This window comes from Psittacula echo, assembly GCF_963264785.1.
Source record: "Psittacula echo genome assembly, chromosome: 13".
Taxonomy (NCBI): domain Eukaryota; kingdom Metazoa; phylum Chordata; class Aves; order Psittaciformes; family Psittacidae; genus Psittacula; species Psittacula echo.
The window spans coordinates 13,774,381-13,791,998 of record NC_137749.1 but is presented as its reverse complement, the minus strand read 5'-3'; the positions used below and the strand labels follow the sequence as shown (position 1 = coordinate 13,791,998).

General features: G+C 45.5%; 1 protein-coding gene across 5 annotated transcripts in view; it reads right to left on the bottom strand.

Annotated features, from left to right (window-relative positions):
- Positions 1-17,618, bottom strand: part of MTMR3 (myotubularin related protein 3) — a 77,274-nt gene that overhangs the window by 28,896 nt on the left and 30,760 nt on the right. For 4 of the 5 annotated variants that reach the window (XM_080628493.1, XM_080628494.1, XM_080628495.1 and 1 more), the window contains 6 exons: positions 17,048-17,128; positions 12,040-12,116; positions 11,570-11,659; positions 10,275-10,391; positions 4,946-5,028; positions 1,897-2,063 (listed from right to left, as the gene is read on the bottom strand). In XM_080628493.1, coding sequence (XP_080484619.1) covers positions 1,897-2,063; positions 4,946-5,028; positions 10,275-10,391; positions 11,570-11,659; positions 12,040-12,042 — 460 coding nt within the window. In that variant the 5' untranslated portion in view covers positions 12,043-12,116; positions 17,048-17,128. The remainder of the gene's footprint in view (positions 1-1,896; positions 2,064-4,945; positions 5,029-10,274; positions 10,392-11,569; positions 11,660-12,039; positions 12,117-17,047; positions 17,129-17,618) is intronic. The other variant, XM_080628497.1, reaches the window with a different exon arrangement.

Here is a 17,618-nt window from a genome sequence, read left to right as displayed (position 1 = left end):
AACCCATGGTGGGAAAACCACTGCCGTACTCATGGCTCTCCCTGGTCAACTGTCCTGAAATATCAGTCTAAGGATCAGCTTCTGGAAGTTCATGGTAAGAAACAACACGGCTGCAGCCCAGAGCCAAGCACGTAAGCAAAAGGTTGGAACTAGACCTTAAGGTCCTTTCCAACCCTAACTATTCTATGATTCTATAATCCGTCAGCAGTCATAGTGGGAAAATGCCTTCAGTAATTTTTCCTTTCTGAAGTTCTGAAGAGTTTTGTATGAATGAGAAGAATGGGAAGCTCCGGTCTAACTGATCCATGATGGGGGAATATGTAGAACGTGGTCTGGAACACCTCCATTTAGCATGCAATTCCCACCTCAGGTTTCCTGTATGGCTGCAGGCAAGCCCTGGAATTGAACCTACATCAGTTCTCTATCTCCAAACTGGACATTATTCTTCCAGGAGTCATGTGGAGATATGAGGATAAATTGCATAAATCACTGTTTGACACAAGTATCAGTCACAAAATCCTCAACAAATTCCTGGCTTAACATATTAAAGGAACTGGAATGAGCTTCATGGATTTCCTGGACACTTTTAAAAGTATCCAAATACAACTGAAAAGTACACAATGGCAATAAAGAATAATTCTTTAGACAGGCAGAGAGAATCAGAAGGTATCAATCAACATGGAGAAGAGGATAATGCCAAGAGGTTCACAGTAAAAATGTAATAAATTTACTGAGCACGTGAGCAGCATAAAGCACCCTGCAAGCCTGTCCATTGCTTGTCTCATTCAGTTGCAGAGCATTACCCCACAGGGGGAAAAATCAGTTGAGAAATTAATCCTTTAAGTTTTACATCTTTCCATTCTCTATTTCAGAAAATCCTTAAGGCCTTTCAATACCCGAGATACATGCAGATATGTATTTATATCCAAGATGTACTGGAATGAAACAGTTTTTATGTCATGTCACAGGACAATTAGAGTAAATGTAGAGAAACTGGTGAATTAAGAATAAGGATGGCGGCCTATCCTTACCTGGGGACTTAATTATCTGTGAAAGAAAAGCTGTAATATTAATCATTCCTACAGGTCAGATTATACACTGAAAATGGTACCTTGCAAACCCCAACACACTTTACCCTATGGACAATGTGTACAATGAGATAACTTATGCTTTCTGAAAGGTAAAATGTGAGGATGACACTGTGCAAGTGGAGAATATCCAAGGCAGTACAATCTATGGACCTGACTGACCTTCACCACTTACTTCCTTTCTATCATGGCACTGGTACCATAAAAAAGCAATGGCTTTGCCTCCTGGGTTGTGCATGTTCTGCAAAAGGGGGACCACAGGTCAGCTCTACCTTCCCAGTGCAAGGTCACTTAGACTGGAGCTCACCAACAACTCGCTGCTCCTCACGTGAGCTCTGCCTGAACATGAATCTACCACCTCCTAGCCACCTACTTAAACAGATCCACAGCTCAAGTCCCTGTCTGACAACAGCTGGATGGCTCCATGACTGACTAAAGCAAGTCCACCCCAGTAATTTCCTTGTGATATTCAGGTACTGCTCTGCATGTTGATCTTAGAGTAGCTATGGTGGGAGCTAATTTCTCCTTTGTTCAGTCAGAACCAAACTCAGGCTGTGCAGCAGACATGCAAGACACTGCAGGACACCCTAGGTGCGCTACACCTATATAATATACATACAGTACAGCCACCAGCTAGCGAAGAGATGCAAGAACTTATGTACAAAAGAGTCCATCCTGGAGTTGTCCAGGTTCATCTGACAAACAGGTTCAGTCAGTGCTGTTGTAACTGGTTTGGAGGTTCTAGATTTCAGAACAGGCAGTTCTACTTGTCAGTGCATCTGTGACGATCCCAAAGTGTTATCCATACCTGGCCGGCACAAGTCCCCGTGCTGCTCCTTCTCACTGGCATACACCTCCATGCACCACGCGTGGTAGGCAAAGGAGAAGAGGTCTTCTATCTTGGAAGGAGGGCGGATGGCATTGTTCAGTCGCTTGAGCCAATCTTGACACTGCTCAAAAGTAGAGAACTGACACCTGCCCCAGAGACAAAGAGTTACCTGTGAATCTGCTGTAAAAGCTGACAGGCTGGCTGCAAACCATCTGTGAAATCATGCAATCACCAGGCAATGAGAAACCAAACATGACCCGTCAGTGTGTGCTTGAGCACAGAACCCCCCGAGGGCTGGGCTGCACCCCAGAGCGTGAGCAGCAGCTCAGAGAGGGGATCCTGCCCCTCTGCTGCACTCTGGGGAGTCCCCACTTGCAGCACTGGGTGCAGTTCTGGTGTCCTCAACGTATGAAGGACATGGAGCTGTTGGAGCAAGGCCAGAGGAGGCCACGAGGATGAGCAGGGGCTGCAGCTCCTCTTGTACAGAGCCAGGCTGAGAACATTGGGGCTGTTCAGCCTGGAGAAGAGAAGCTGCTGGAGACCTCAGAGCAGCTTCCAGTATCTGAAGGGGGCTACAGGGATGCTGGAGAGGGACTCTTCATGAGGGACTGTAGTGATAGGATAAGGGGTGATGGGTTCAGACTGAAACAGGGGAGATTTAGGTTAGATATAAGGAAGAAGCTCTTCCCTGTGAGGGTGCTGAGGCGCTGGCACAGGGTGCCCAGAGAAGCTGTGGCTGCCCCATCCCTGGCAGTGTTCAAGGCCAGGTTGGACACAGGGGCTCGGAGCAAGCTGCTCTAGTGGAAGGTGTCCCTGCCTGTGGCAGGGGGTTGGAACTGGATGATCTTAAGGTCTTTCCCAACTCAAACCATTCTATGATTCTATAAAAGCAAAAACCCAGAGCAAGCACCTTATTGGTAACTTAGTCCTGCTTCTACGTACGTTCTAATAGATAGCAAAAATTAAACCTTTGGATATTAGTGAAGAAATACACACTTAGGAAGTCAAAACAGTCAACACTCTCCTAGTCATGAAGGAGGGAGATGTTTATCCATATGATTACTATCAAACCAAGGACACTATCACCAGGTTCTGTCTGCAGTGCCCACACCACCAAAGACAGGGATATGTTACAGTGGCGCACTGACTGCTGGCCTCAGGTGGGAACCCATGGAACTATCACGTAAGTTCTAATCCACGCATCACCATCCATAAACAAGAACATGGGTTTCATCAGACATAGGAGAAATATCCATGTGATCGTTATACTTGATTTGAGAATGAGGACAAACTCTGATACCTGAAATCCCCTATCTCGTAGGTGAAAGATTCTCTTCCTTGGTGGGAAGCACAAACAATGTCTTTGAGCTTTGCCTGATGTTACAGACCAATAACAACCCCTGCACAGCAGAAACCAATCTTCAAAGCAGTGTATTACAATTCATTAGCTTGTCTTTTCAAAGAGGACTCCTGCACCCTTTAGAATAAAAGGTGGGAATAACACCAGTGATCTATTTTGCTCTGACAGATTTCTTTAACATTTTGTGGTTATAAAACATTCCAAGCATTTAAACCCAGCTTGGTCTGTGTTCTGCTGCATTCATGGCTAACAACAGCATCTGTATTCTCCAAGGGCGGGATTTACGGCCCCACAAGTCAGTCAGTGGAAGGCAAAAGCCATGACCAGCTCATGAAACGTGTCTGAATACCTGCAAGGAACCTGGAGGCGTTCATTTCCCATCCAGACTGGAAAGCCAGACAGACTATTAGCTTAGAGTGGGCAATTTCATATTAAATATCCAGTCAGACAAGATACAACTCACCCTAGAGACCCCATTTTCTTTCTGAATCCTTTTAGTGTTGCAAACAGCAAGTACTATCCTCACTGGAGTTCTAGTGTTCAAAACACAAACTATTGGATTAGAAAGGTCTAAATCTGGTGTCTCAGCCTCATACTCCACTGTGTTCCTGCAGCCACTGTCATCGAGCACTGATGCTCAGAGATGCAATTTCGAAGGGAAACTGATGAGGAAGGGCATAAACACAAATAATCTGTATTCACTCTACAATCGAGGAGAAACATCAAATTACTGTGAGAGGAAGGGCATCTTCCAATGTCAAGAGCTACAAGTTGAGAGGAAGTTAAATATTTAATTGAAATTACACTAAATATTACTTCTAACCAAAAATCAGTCCTCAGGAAAATAGGAAGCAGCTGCTCTGTTAAACATTCCAAGTGCTCAGCTCTGACTGGGGCTCAGCTCATTATACAAAAGGTGCTGCCAGCAAACATTTCATCAAAAAGAAATGTTCCTTTCTTCTTAATTAAAGTTCATAGATCCAAATTAATTCCTGCAGCAGGGAAGTAGGAAATAGCTGTAGCTCAGAGCCTCCTGGCTTGGACTCCGAGGTCTGCTGAAGGACAGGCACAGAGAAACCCTCCCTGCCACCTGATGCTGCCCACTGGGTTAGAGCAGGCTGCAGACCTCGCTTCACCTCATTCCCTCACTTGCTTTTCCACCAGGCTGCTATGTCTTAAGGACGGCAACTGTGTCCTCACAGCCTTTAGAAACACCAGTGGCTGATGCCACCCAGACTGAAGGTTTCACCTCAAAGTGCACAAAGCCCACACCTTAACCCTGCAAGCCCCACATCTCCACTACCCACTTCAAGTGTGTGTTTCAGCAGTTTTCTCCAGTATCTTGTACCTAACTGAAGCAATATGTTATACCTGATTGGAAGGCACAGAAAATGCAGTGCAAATGAAATTCATTTCAGAATAAAATCAAGACGAGCCACTTGGGCTCAGATATTGCTGCTGTGTCTCACAGCAAGCAGAGGCAGAAAGCCTTGCTCCCATCTTCCTCACACAAATGCCCACCTACCACATGCAAAGTCAGACCAAAGAACATCTTTTGAGGGCAAGCAAGTGCAATAATAAGAAAATAACCCTCCCTGAGAGCAGCAGAGCTCTCTGCAGCACATGGAAAGCAGAGGTACCCCCGTCCAACACGCAGCCTCTTCCTACCTTATAACCTTGCAGTCTTTGCAAGTCAGATGAAGTTGAAATATATCACGGCACTCAACACTTTCTATGAGCTGCAATGGAACCTGCAATTAAAAAGATGATATAATTTTAGTTCAAACAGCACTAACACTGTAATTCCTTTGCATGTCTCACAAGGATTTATTACAGGATTACATGGGCCCTGAAAAAGAGAGAGAAAACCAAAGAAAATGAAGGGGAACTACTTCAGCAGCTCGGAACCACGCAGCAGTAGCTTCAGTTCCACTGCTGTATGATCCAAACCCCATAAGGGATCATGTCAAAACAACTGAGAGGGCTGCAGCACTGGTGTCAAATGGGAAAGCACAGAGACCCACAAGCTCTTCTCATGGAAGCCTTCTTCTCTCTTACAAGTCTCAATTTGGGATCTTGGGAGTATCATTTTAGCTGTTGGCTTTACAAAGGCAGGAAGGGACAGGACAAGTTGTGGTAGTGTTGTCTATTAAGAGACTGGAATGGACTTCAGCCCAGAGAACCATCTATTCTTTCCTCCCAAGTGCACAGCCTCAAGGACACTCAGTGAATTATTTAGACCCACCACTGCCTCCCATGGCAGCACCATGCCCAGTGAGGCACCTCTGCCCAACCACCCGAATAGTAGAACTCTAGAAGACTTGCTTTTCAGTCAAATGCTGCTTTGCCTGTTAATACTCCCCCCCAAACCCTCTTTTATTGCATTTTTCCCCATGTCCATCTTCATTTAAGCAGTCCTTCACCGCTCCCTCCTCCCAGCTCTGTAATGACAGACCAAGGATTCTTCTACTCCTGCATTATTTTTAATTTCCTTCTTTCAAAGTCACTCTTTGCCCTGTGCCCTTTCAATCTGCCCTCTGTACAACAGCCATCCTTTCTCCCTCTGACAGCCCACCCGCAGCTCAGCATTCATCTCCTCAGCATCTGCCTGTTTCTCTTCAGGAGAACATTCGTATCCATCTTCTTAATTTTCCTTTCATAAGTATCTGTCCTCTGATCCTCTTGCATTTTCAGTCTCCTTCCTGGTCATTATTCTTCCCCCAGTAAAACTCTGTTAAATTACCTGCCTCCACTCCCCATTCTTTCCATTGACAACCCTCTATTTGCCTTGTTAGCTTCCTGGGGCTGATGCATGTGGGCAGCTGGACAGCAGCACAGTGAGGCTGCTCTTGACAGAGCCATCAATTCTATCTGCAGGCACTTCCCCATCTAATCATGGCTATCAGGATAAAGCAGTGCAGAGCAATCATTTTGGCTTTGACAAGAACACACACGCATGGTTACGCTAGGCGAAGCATACACATTACAGACAGGCCCAGAGCACTGTGCTCCTGCAGCATCCAGGGACCCCTTCCACTGGAGCAGCTTGCTCCAAGCCCCTGTGTCCAACCTGGCCTTGAACACTGCCAGGGATGGGGCAGCCACAGCTTCTCTGGGCACCCTGGGCCAGCGCCTCAGCACCCTCCCAGGGAAGAGCTTCTGCCTAAGAGCTCATCTCAGTCTCCCCTCTGGCAGGTTAAAGCCATTCCCCTTGGCCTGGCCCTACAGGCCCTTGTCCCAAGCCCCTCTCCAGGTTTCCTGTAGCCCCTTTAGGCACTGGAGCTGCTCTCAGGTCTCCCCTTCAGGAGCCTTCCCTTCCCCAGGCTGAACAAGCCCAGCTCTCTCAGCCTGTTGTCTTCTTGTTTTCCCAGTTCAGAGCCTGAAAACTGTCAGGGTTGTGTTACAGGAGGGTTACTTTGAATGGCATGAGGCCAAGGCCATGTGGGGTATGTCCTGAAGCAGGGTATAGTAAAACATCTAGAGGAACTGAGGGTGCAAGGTCAACTCAGAAGGTCCTCAAGGAGTCCCCCCTAGGTGGAGCAAACCGAATCCCCCCAGGTGTAATCTTGTTCATACACCTACAAGGACTGCCTGGAGCAAAATTTGCCTTTAATTGCAACTAATTACACTCAGGATTTGTCTTGAAGGCAATCATTCAGTGTTCCCCCTCTGCTTTCACAACCAACACACATGCAATGTGACAACTGGAGCATCAGGACCTGAGAACGTAACAAGGACTAAGCTACTGTTCAGCACAGATGAACCACAACTGCACCACCTGAGGAAGGAATATGCCAAACCAACCACTTGCATTGAAGGCCAAGCAAGGGACAGCTCATACTAAAGCTCTGCAGACTGAAAGTCTCCCTTATCTCACCAGCATGGTTTTCTTTTACTGTGTCCAAACCCTGCTATTTGAAAGAGGCTGCCACAGGTCCATGGCATCATGGACTATACTAACATCGGAGTTCTCCCATGCATGCAGTTAGCTTACAGGGAGAAACCGTCACCAGCTGCAAGCTTGAGATGTACTGAAGGGAAGGCAACGCACAGAGCTCAGCCTGGGAACCAACCTGCCCACGTGCACAGGGAGATCACTGTTGAGTCTGCACTTTTATCCCATGGATAAATGTAAGTCAACACTTCTGAATGTCATAATCCCTCCAATTTATGCATGGTCTACTGGATCTTTTGGGCTTGCATTTAAAACACCATGTTCCTATTAATACTGTGATCTAGGAAGTTATCCATGGGAAAGATTCACACATACAGCTGTTTTCTGCAGTGTTGCAATGTGAGAATTACCAACTTTTAAATGTATTCAAGCAGAGGTGCAGCAAGTGATGGAGCTGCGTTGTGCTACACCCTGAGGTTTCACAAGCACCATTCTCATGGCCAGTCTGGTGAACTGGAAATAGAAAACAGCGAGGTAAGAAACCAAAGACCAGGAATCCACATTTAACTGGATTCCATTTCCTCCACACCCTTGCCTTTACTAAGGGGTGAGTAGCTGATCGGCACACTGCTTTCTCTGGAGCACCATTCCTACCAGGAGAATGTCCCACCTACTTCAAGAGGAGATGCCAGAACAGCTCCACATTCAGACACAGGGAACCAGTTTGTTTTACAAGTACTACAGCACAGATGTGTGTTAAGAATCCTCTTCCCTACAGAAGTCCCTCTCTCCCCTGAGGTGACAAGGCCATTGGTGGGGCTGGACTGAGTCAGGACAGTGATTCTTCTGAAAATCATTCAGAAAACCTCCAACTCCAACCATTAATGAACATTTATACATGCTTAAAAAGGTCTCAGAGGTGTTCTCTGAACAGCTCTAGTGCTCAAGGCCAGGTTGGACACAGGGGCTTGGAGCAAGCTGCTCTAGTGGAAGGGGTCCCTGCCCGTGGCAGGGGTTGGAGCTGGAGGAGCTTTAAGGTCCTTTCCAACCCAAACCATTCTACAATTCTATTATATAAAACTAGCAGGGAAGAGTCAAGATGAACTCAATCAAAACTTACTCAGTGAAGATTTCATTTAGGAAATCATCAGTTGACCAACAATTTTGATCAACAATAACCTCCAAAATGTAACAATTTAAACACTGGTCCTAATTATTGCAAGTACGCTTTAGCCTTAAAGATATTCTAAATCCTGTCTGCCGTGGATTCCAGTGGAGTTCATATTACGGCATTGCAGGGGGCTGGAACTAGCTGAGCTTTGAGGGTCCCTTCAACCCAAACCCTTCTAAGATTCTATGAAAGTCTGGGAAACAAGATTAACCTGGGAATATTGACAAGCTTTTATGGACTTTTTCCTGAACACAAAGAATATTATTTAAGAAACATGTTTGTATCACAAAGCAGCAAAGGAATCCTATAAAGCACGTGCCTCATATCACACCTTCTTCCTGCTGCCAGCAGCATGCAGAGATGCATCTGGCTGACTGCACTTGACGCATCCCAGCACCCAGCTTTGCCCTGGCTGTCATCCTGCTGCGTGCTGGCACCTAAACCTCAACTTTTAAGTCTGAAGTTATACTCCAGGATGGAGTATGGAATGAGGAAAGTGAAAGCACAGTTATGCTACCCCTGCACATGCACCTACTTGTATTAGCTCCTTTGCATGGTCAGCAGGGAAAATAATACTCCCTTAAGTTTCCAATTCAATTCTTGGCATCACAGACTTTATGCCATCACCATGTTCAGAAGTAATACCTTTACCTACTGAAAACCCCCCATCATTGTGGATTTTAGCACTTTAATGCTGTACAGATGTCCACCAGCCCAGCAGACACCCCTATTCAGCTTGCTACATTGACAATCCATGAACTCAAATGGCACCTGAAGAAGCGACTGATGGTAACTGACACAGGCACGTTTCAAAGTCTGCAGATAACACAGCTCTATGATTAGAGACATAAACCAGCAAGGACTGAGTTTCAGTTAATAAACAACAGTTTTATAGGTTAATCATTTGGTTCTGGCACAAAGCAATAAAGAACAATTTAAATTTAAGATTGCCATGGCATCAAAAATTAACTCGGGTGCACAGGACATCCTGATGTTCCAGCCCACTGCGTCACACGTGTCTCAGCCATGGAGGTGTTGGACACTGGTCAAGTCTCATTTTGCTTCCCTTGCTTTTCTAGCTCTGGACGAACACACAGCCTTGGTGTTTGACACTTCACCCACCACTGTGTGGTTCAGGGTTTATGACTGACATGTGGCAGTTGTGAGCAACTAACCAGGGTCAGGATCTGTCCTGAAATAAGGAGATGGGTAAAAGCCCATCATCAGGAGGAAAAGAAAAACATGCTTTGGGTCTTTGGATTTCACTTTACTTGGTTTATTACAAACAGCCACCAAAGTATTCCTGTGCCGAGTGGTTTGCCCTATCAAATTCTGTGTCATTCACAAAGACCATTTCAACTAGTAAGATGCTCACAGTAAGTATTACCCACTGCAAAGGGCTACACAATGCCGATTTAGCTCATGTTTATGATGATGAGTAGCTGGATACGTAACAATATATAAGAGGGGATACTTAAGAGTAAGAAATGTGCAGGCCTCTGAAGGTGAGGTTGAATTCACAGATCTCTCACATCAATGACTGTACTCATATTGCCCAACTTCAGACATGTAACTGCTGTAGTTACCTACTGGTACCTTTTGAAGCTCCAAGCAAGGCAGGAATCTAGCTTAGGTGCTCCAAACAGCGCTTTGGAAGACCTTTTGTTTCTCTACTAAGTATATACAGAGCTTAGGGAGAGCAAAAGGCTGATGCAGCCAGCTGTAAAAAGAATGTAAAGTTGAGCAACATGAAGTTTCCTCACAAAGCCTGATTTCCAGAGGTGCTGAGTCAGCTTTTGCTGCCTAAATACGTATTTGAGCATCATAAAGAGATTTTTCATTACCAATAAGTACAAAGAGCAGGATCACCAGGCTTTTATCTCAAATTCTGTTATCTGGGTTGAGTTCAGAATACCACAAACAACACTTACATTCACAACAGACTCCTTGAATTTGATGTGAAGCCTGTAATTGGAAAGTGCAATGATGGCATCCTCTGCTCGTCCTACATACTCTGTACTCTCACCATGCAGTTCAATGAACGGGACCTTCAGAAGAGAAAGGAAAAAGTCTTTCAGAAAGCATTAACCAAAACCATTTCCCTCCTGGAAGCACACAACATCATGAAATCTAAAGGAACGCTGCTGAAAATTCAGCCTGGCTGTTACTGCTAAGAAGGGAAGTCTTAGGTCAGGCTGGTACAAGGTTAACTGCAGCCTTCTCAGAAATGATGCCTCATTTTCTCTTCATTTTCCTGAGCAGAAAGTGCTTGGTCAGGGAAAACCAGGAGGCTTTATGACAAACCTGAGCAAACTCTCCTCACATTTAGGCAAGCAGTCAGACCAACCCCTTGATTTATGCTCTTGCTCCTTAATGGAGAGTGACATCTCCATCATGTTTTTAAATTCATCCTGAAGTAGGCAAAACATGCAAGATGAATAATCTTCCTTGCTACTGGTCATCAATATTCCCTAAGCAAGCTCAGGTAACCAGCTCAGACTGGATAAATCATAGCTTTTGCTTTGGATCTCTCACTGCAAATAAGGAAATGCATGATGTGCTGCTGTTAGAGAGGTAGAAAACCTGCAGTCGTATCACACTGCACATAAAAACTGCAACTGTTTGATTAAAAATGTGACTTAAGCCCAGTTTAGCTGAGCTGGGTGAAGAATATCAATGCTCAACTTGGAAATAACCTGGGGTTACACCAACTTAGCTTAAATCAATTAAAAAGAGTTTCTACTGAAGGAAACAAACTACTTCAGTTGATATGAGTGTCTACATGGATAATGTTAAGGAGTGTCTACGTGAATAAAGCATGTAACTAAAATGATTTCAAAAGAAACTTTGGAAAACTAAGAAACCAATAAATACCCATTTTGTGCAACATAAAACTTTTGGCTTCTCAGTAACAAGAAGCAATGGGAGTATCTAACTACATTAGGGTGGGCTTTTTAAAGAACCGTGTTCTAAACTATGGACTAAAACCTAGCACTGAAATTCCTACGCAAGTACTGGCTCTGTGCTTCAGACATTCGAAGGACTCTCTAGTAACAGAACACACAAGTTCCGCCCTACCAGCAGCACATGAGCACTTAAACACAAAATGGGTTTCTCCTATTACTGTGCTCATTGTGAATGAAAATTCTACTGGAGAAGCCAGAGAACGCACAGCTCAACTGGAGACACCGTGATCCCCACTGGCAAGGAGCAGTGTGATGATTACCTGAAGGTTCTCATCCTCTCGGATCAGCTGCTTCCTGGGAAAGATCTGATTAGCCTGGATGCATTCAAGGCTGTGCTGAGTCTCTTCATCCTGAGGAACAAAGCGTTACAGTGAACTGCAGCACTGCCACTTGCTGCCTGCCTTCTTCACCACACAGCAAGCTATCGGCTCCAGCAGGAGGAAGTGCAGAGAATTCAGGTATCAGTCACTTACTAAAGTTACTCCACTTTCAAAGACAAGCATTGAAACAACTAAATATGATACTACAACGTGTTTCCTTCCTGCAGCTTGATTAGAAAGTCGTAAATAATAGCAAACTTTATGACTGCATTAGGAAAAAGGCATCAACCCAGTCTAATCTAGCACTACCTTAAAGTTCAGCCACCCCATGTGTAAACTTTAATTCTCTGGTGCTTTGGACTTTAGCCTATTCTGCTCTGTAAGAGGCTCCACAAAGCCATTTTGCTTACCATGACAGGCCCTGGAGCGGAGGAGCAATCCTCGTCTTTACTCACAATGCTTTGAGGCTCTTTCTTCACTTAAAAATCTAGAAAATCAGAAAAGTGTAAGGATGAAGTTAAATTCATTTCCTTTTGGCAAATAAATACAAATCACCTTTTAAAGACTGAGGATTTAGCTGTCAGAAAGCTGCGAGCAAACATCAATTCTGAGAAGACAAAATCCATTTGAAGTGCCTCAGGATCCTGAGAGACGGAATGGTTCAAATGTGTCTGCTCCTTCTGAAGGATCACCTGAGAAGGTGGTGCTGGAGGGCACCTGCCTGCACGCAGCCCTCACATCACTGCTGCTGTAATTCAAACATGTTCAGCAGCTCAGAGCACCCTACATTGTCTCCCAAGTCCTTTGCACATGGCAATGCACACACAGGTTATCAAACCAAAGCAATCGTGGGCATCAGTTGCTCTGGTATCTAAACACAGGTTGTTGGATCCTCCTCCAGTAATCTTGTTCCAACGACAGCACACAAATTAGAATTCATACACAGATAAAATCCCTCATTGTAGAGTTATGACTCATTTTTACATCAATAGGTGTATCAAAATGTCCATTTTCTTGCACCAACCCTCCCAAGAGCACACACTGGAAGAAGCTCTTCCCTGTGAGGGTGCTGAGGCGCTGGCACAGGGTGCCCAGAGAAGCTGTGGCTGCCCCATCCCTGGCAGTGTTCAAGGCCAGGTTGGACACAGGGGCTTGGAGCAAGCTGCTCCAGTGGAAGGGGTCCCTGCCCGTGGCAGGGGTTGGAGCTGGATAAGCTTTAGGGTCCCTTCCAGCCCAAACCGGTCTGGGATTCTACGACTTGTTCATTCCGCTATCTAACAATCCCCAATCCTTCACCATCTGCAGATTTTCTGGCAGTACTGATTATACCTAACCTGAACTTCCCCTGTTTCAGTTTGACCCCATCACCCCTTGTCCTATCACTACAGCCCCTGATGCAGAGCCCCTCTCCAGCATCCTTTTAGCCCCCTTCAGACACTGGAAGCTGCTCTGAGGTCTCCATGCAGCTTCTCCTCTCCAGGCTGAACAGCCCCAATGCTCTCAGCCTGGCTCCATAGGTCCCCAGAGCAGGGGAAAAACAGTGGATAAAAATTGGGCAGCTGGTTCAAAATCACACAGCTTGCAGAAGGATGCATGTGTGTGTCTGTGCCTCTGCCCGCCTGTGCCTCTGTATAAAAGGAGGGAATTATGAGCAGAACCAAGCTGGAACTGCCACAAATTCACTAAAAAAATTATGCAAAAAGCAGATCAAAACCCCTCAATTTTAAACAAACAAAAGCTACAAGTCTTGATAGAAGTTGGAATCTATCAAGTATGGAAACTGATAAGGAGACATCAAACACCAGCACAGAAGTTTCCACGCTTGCAGGAACAATGGGGTAGAGGAACATTCTTTTAAGTTGCCAGAAACAACGGGAATTTAGAACACATTTTACCACCAGTGAGATGGAGACAGCATTACTGCTGATACTGGTTTCAAAAAGGCAGAATCCTGGAACATTTTTGTTCCAAAAGAAGCAAAAGAAAGACAGTTCATATGGAACCCATGCTGTAACCATGGTTCATATGGAAGCCATGCTATAACTGATGAGCACATTTAAAAGAGCACAATGATTAAAGCTAAAGAGGTCATAAATTCATCAGGTTTCATCTTTAATGCACCAGAAGCCATCAAATTCCAGCCCCTGTATTCAGAACAAGAGCCTGGGCCTGATTCCAGCATGACCTGGTGTTTTACGTAGGTTGTGTTTGGGTCCACTTATCTTCAAGCCCATGTCTGCTCTTGACTTGCAGATACCAGGAAAGGAGGGGTTCAGCAGTTCTCTCCAACACATCTGCCTTCAGCTTCCAATCTCTGGTTCTCCCTGTATGTTTTTCAGCTCCCACGGTGGCCCCATTCTTCTTGATGTCCAAGATTTGAAGACTGAGCCTTTTGCTCAACCCTATTTAAGCTGATGGCTGGCTGAGCGACAGGCTGAATTGTCCAACCAACCTCAGTCTTGCAGCTCAGCTGTCAAGGAAGGTACACACTGCAGTAACTCTGCGGTGTATCCTGATGCAATGAGGACTATGAGTCAAGATGAGGTGGGTTTAAAACTTGAGGTTTACATAAATCTCCTTCTCCATCCTTACAGTAACGGTAGGGTCCACATCCAGCTGTCAGGTGTACAGCTGGCCAGGAGAAGAATGAGAGCACATCTGTGTGAACGCTTCTGAGGACATCTCAGTCTCCAGCTGGCTGCTGGAGCCAGACGTTATCTTCTGCGATCACCCACCCGTCCAGCAGCCCCAATTCTGCTCTGCCAGAATAGCACCACTGTTAAAAGCTGTTAAGATCAAACACTTCTAGATGAACTCACCATGATAACTTATGTAGGACTTCACCAAAGCTTTAAACATTAATAGGAAAGCCTAAACAGAAAAACTCCTTGCTATTCCAGAAGACACCTTCAAAGACAATTACCAGAGAAACAACCACCTAATTAAAAAGATAAGCTTTATTACACAGCTAAAGCCTGCTCAGTATCACTGATGAAAAGTTTTCATATGTTAGGCACTGTGCTGTAACCAAACTGTTCCTTTATACTTCAAATTGATTGGATACACTTATCTTTAAAGTTTACTACATCTACATAGTAATAAACCCAGGATTAGCTTAGGAAATTAGGGCTTTTAAAATTTCTTGCAGCTGTGCTCCTAAAATCCATCATAAACCATCAGCAGAGACTATGGAAGTGACTGCAGGACAACTCTGTGCTTAACTGCTGCATTCAGCTGCAAACAGCTTCTACTAGAATAGTGTGTGCTGGTTTACATGTGTATGGGAATTTGCCTTCCTAAGGTGCATTTTGGGAAAGCTGTGTGAAAAAACATACCCAATTCAGTTTTAATGGGGATTTTTCTTCCCTGTGAGGGTGCTGAGGTGCTGGCCCACGGTGCCCAGAGAAGCTGTGGCTGCCCCATCCCTGGCAGTGTTCAAGGCCAGGTTGGACACAGGGGCTTGGAGCAAGCTGCTCCAGTGGAAGGGGTCCCTGCCCGTGGCAGGGGTTGGAGCTGGATGAGCTTTAAGGTCCCTTCCAACCTAAACCAGGCTGGGATTATCAGATATAAACCATGATATGGCCAAGATAAATCATACAAGAACTTATAAGACTGGTTCTAAAGCAAATAGTTTGCACACTCACAGTGCTTCTAGGTATTAGTGAAAGGCTTCATCAACTCCACTGCACAACACGAAAGTACTCCTAAAAATTGCTGGGAAAAGGAGCAAGAAACATTGAATTGTTAGGACAAAGTTGGTTGATCTGATGGACAGCGAACACTGAGAGCAAGAATTGATTTCCCATCATGTCAACAAGCTGACCCCACTCCATCATCTCACCACTGCTGAAGGGAGCACAAGGGAAAGGGAAGGCCTCGCTGGGGACAGGACCAGGGCCCATACACTCTTCTGGGAGGCAGCCCCTGACACTAAATCTGAAAGACCACTTTCAATTTCACTTCCTCCTGTCCCAAAGCTTTCGAACTCATTTCCACCTGCACGCAGAACAGAATCAGAATTCCCATTGTGTTTAACTGTAGCTGGCAAATCATCAGCTCTTCCCTAATAGAAAAGACCATTTCCCAGAAATGAAATGGAAACGGTCCAGGACACCTTAGATATCTAACCAGGAAAACACCTTCATAAAAAGCATTCTCAAATTCAGGCTCCTACTGATCAACAATATCACCTATAAGGAGCAGATAGCTTCTACAGAGTGCACTGAAACTCATTTTTATTGTTAGAAACAGCATTTTTTGTCAAGACTGAGGCCAGAAAAGATGATGTTACCAAGTTATTTGCTGTCCTTTCAACTGGAGCTTCATCTATATTAAATTACACCAAAAAAGGGCTAGTCTTGTTAATTCTCCATCTTTATGTTCTGCCTGAAAGGATGAGTGATTAGTTAAGGTTGTAACCTCAGCCTGTGTTCACCCAGGATGCGAACATCTTAATTACCTTTCATTTCAGATGTGCCTCTGCTCTAAATGTTGCACGTAATTAAGGCTGGCAATAACCATCTGTTTGTAGTGATTCTAAACAAAAAAGATGATGTAAATACAGGATCATTTAAATTCACCTATATTTAAGTTGTACTTACAGCAATGAGAAAGAAAAATGAGAGGGGAATAGAAGTAAGAAGGAAATAGCCAAGTGGTTCACTGTTCCCTGCCCACCTCCCGAATTCCATTTATTTCAGTATCAAAATCACATTGAGTTGACCCTCAAGCTCAAAACAACTACTCACACCCTGTGGCACCACTGCTCTCTGCATTTTAGACAGGAACCCCAAAGTTTTGACATAGAGACTGGTTTGGGTTGGAAGGGACCTTGCAGCTCATCCAGTTACCAACCCCCTGCCACGGGCAGGGACCCCTTCCACTGGAGCAGCTTGCTCCAAGCCCCTGTGTCCAACCTGGCCTTGAACACTGCCAGGGATGGGGCAGCCACAGCTTCTCTGGGCACCCTGGGCCAGCGCCTCAGCACCCTCACAGGGAAGAGCTTCTGCCTAAGAGCTCAGCTCAGTCTCCCCTCTGGCAGGTTCAAGCCATTCCCCTTGGCCTGGCCCTACAAGCCCTTGTCCCAAGCCCCTCTCCAGGTTTCCTGCAGCCCCTTTAGGCACTGGAGCTGCTCTCAGGTCTCCCCTTCAGGAGCCTTCTCTTCTCCAGGCTGCCCCAGCCCAGCTCTCTCAGCCTGGCTCCAGAGCAGAGCTGCTCCAGCCCTCGCAGCATCTCCATGGCCTCCTCTGCACTCGCTCCAACAGCTCCACGTCCCTTTTGGGTTGCTGCCCCCGAGCTGGTGCAGGACTGCAGGCACGGGGCGGGGGGGACTCATAATTAAGAGAGGAATCATTGATAACCACTGACCCCACCTTCAACAGGCAGCTCATCTCACCAAAGTAATAGCATTTAGCTTACCAAAGAACAAGAGGGAATAAACCAGTTCTCTTTGTCCCAGAAAGTTTCAAGCTGTGCTCTTCTGATACTTCACATTGGCAACTGCAAATAAAAAGATGGTGTTTTAAAACGTGAACCTTCACCTGAAAAAACACACCTGTTAAACAGCCAGCAACTTATACAAGAACTTCAACTGCTACGGTAGCTTGTCTTCAAAAGTAAAAAGTACTATGTAAGGGGTAACTGCTGAGAGCTTGATATGCCCAAAGAGGGAATTCAGTGACTGGATCTGTCAGGCAAGTGTGTGCTGGCTGAGGCCTCCTTTCTGCTAAGGGACAGGTCAGAAATCACATCCACAAAGCAATTCAAGCTTGTTTTGAACTTCTTTGGTGCACAGACATGAAAAATAACCCAACCCTTAGCAATACGAGCGAGAGGAGAGCTCTCCTGGAGAAGATCCAGCTGCTTTTGTACTCATCCTCAAAAGTGGGCTTTAATTTTACACTACAATCAGCTTTCCCACTGAAATCAGCTGCTCCAAGGCAGAGACACAGACCTCCGTGACTGGCCACTGCCCAAGTACTGCTGGGCA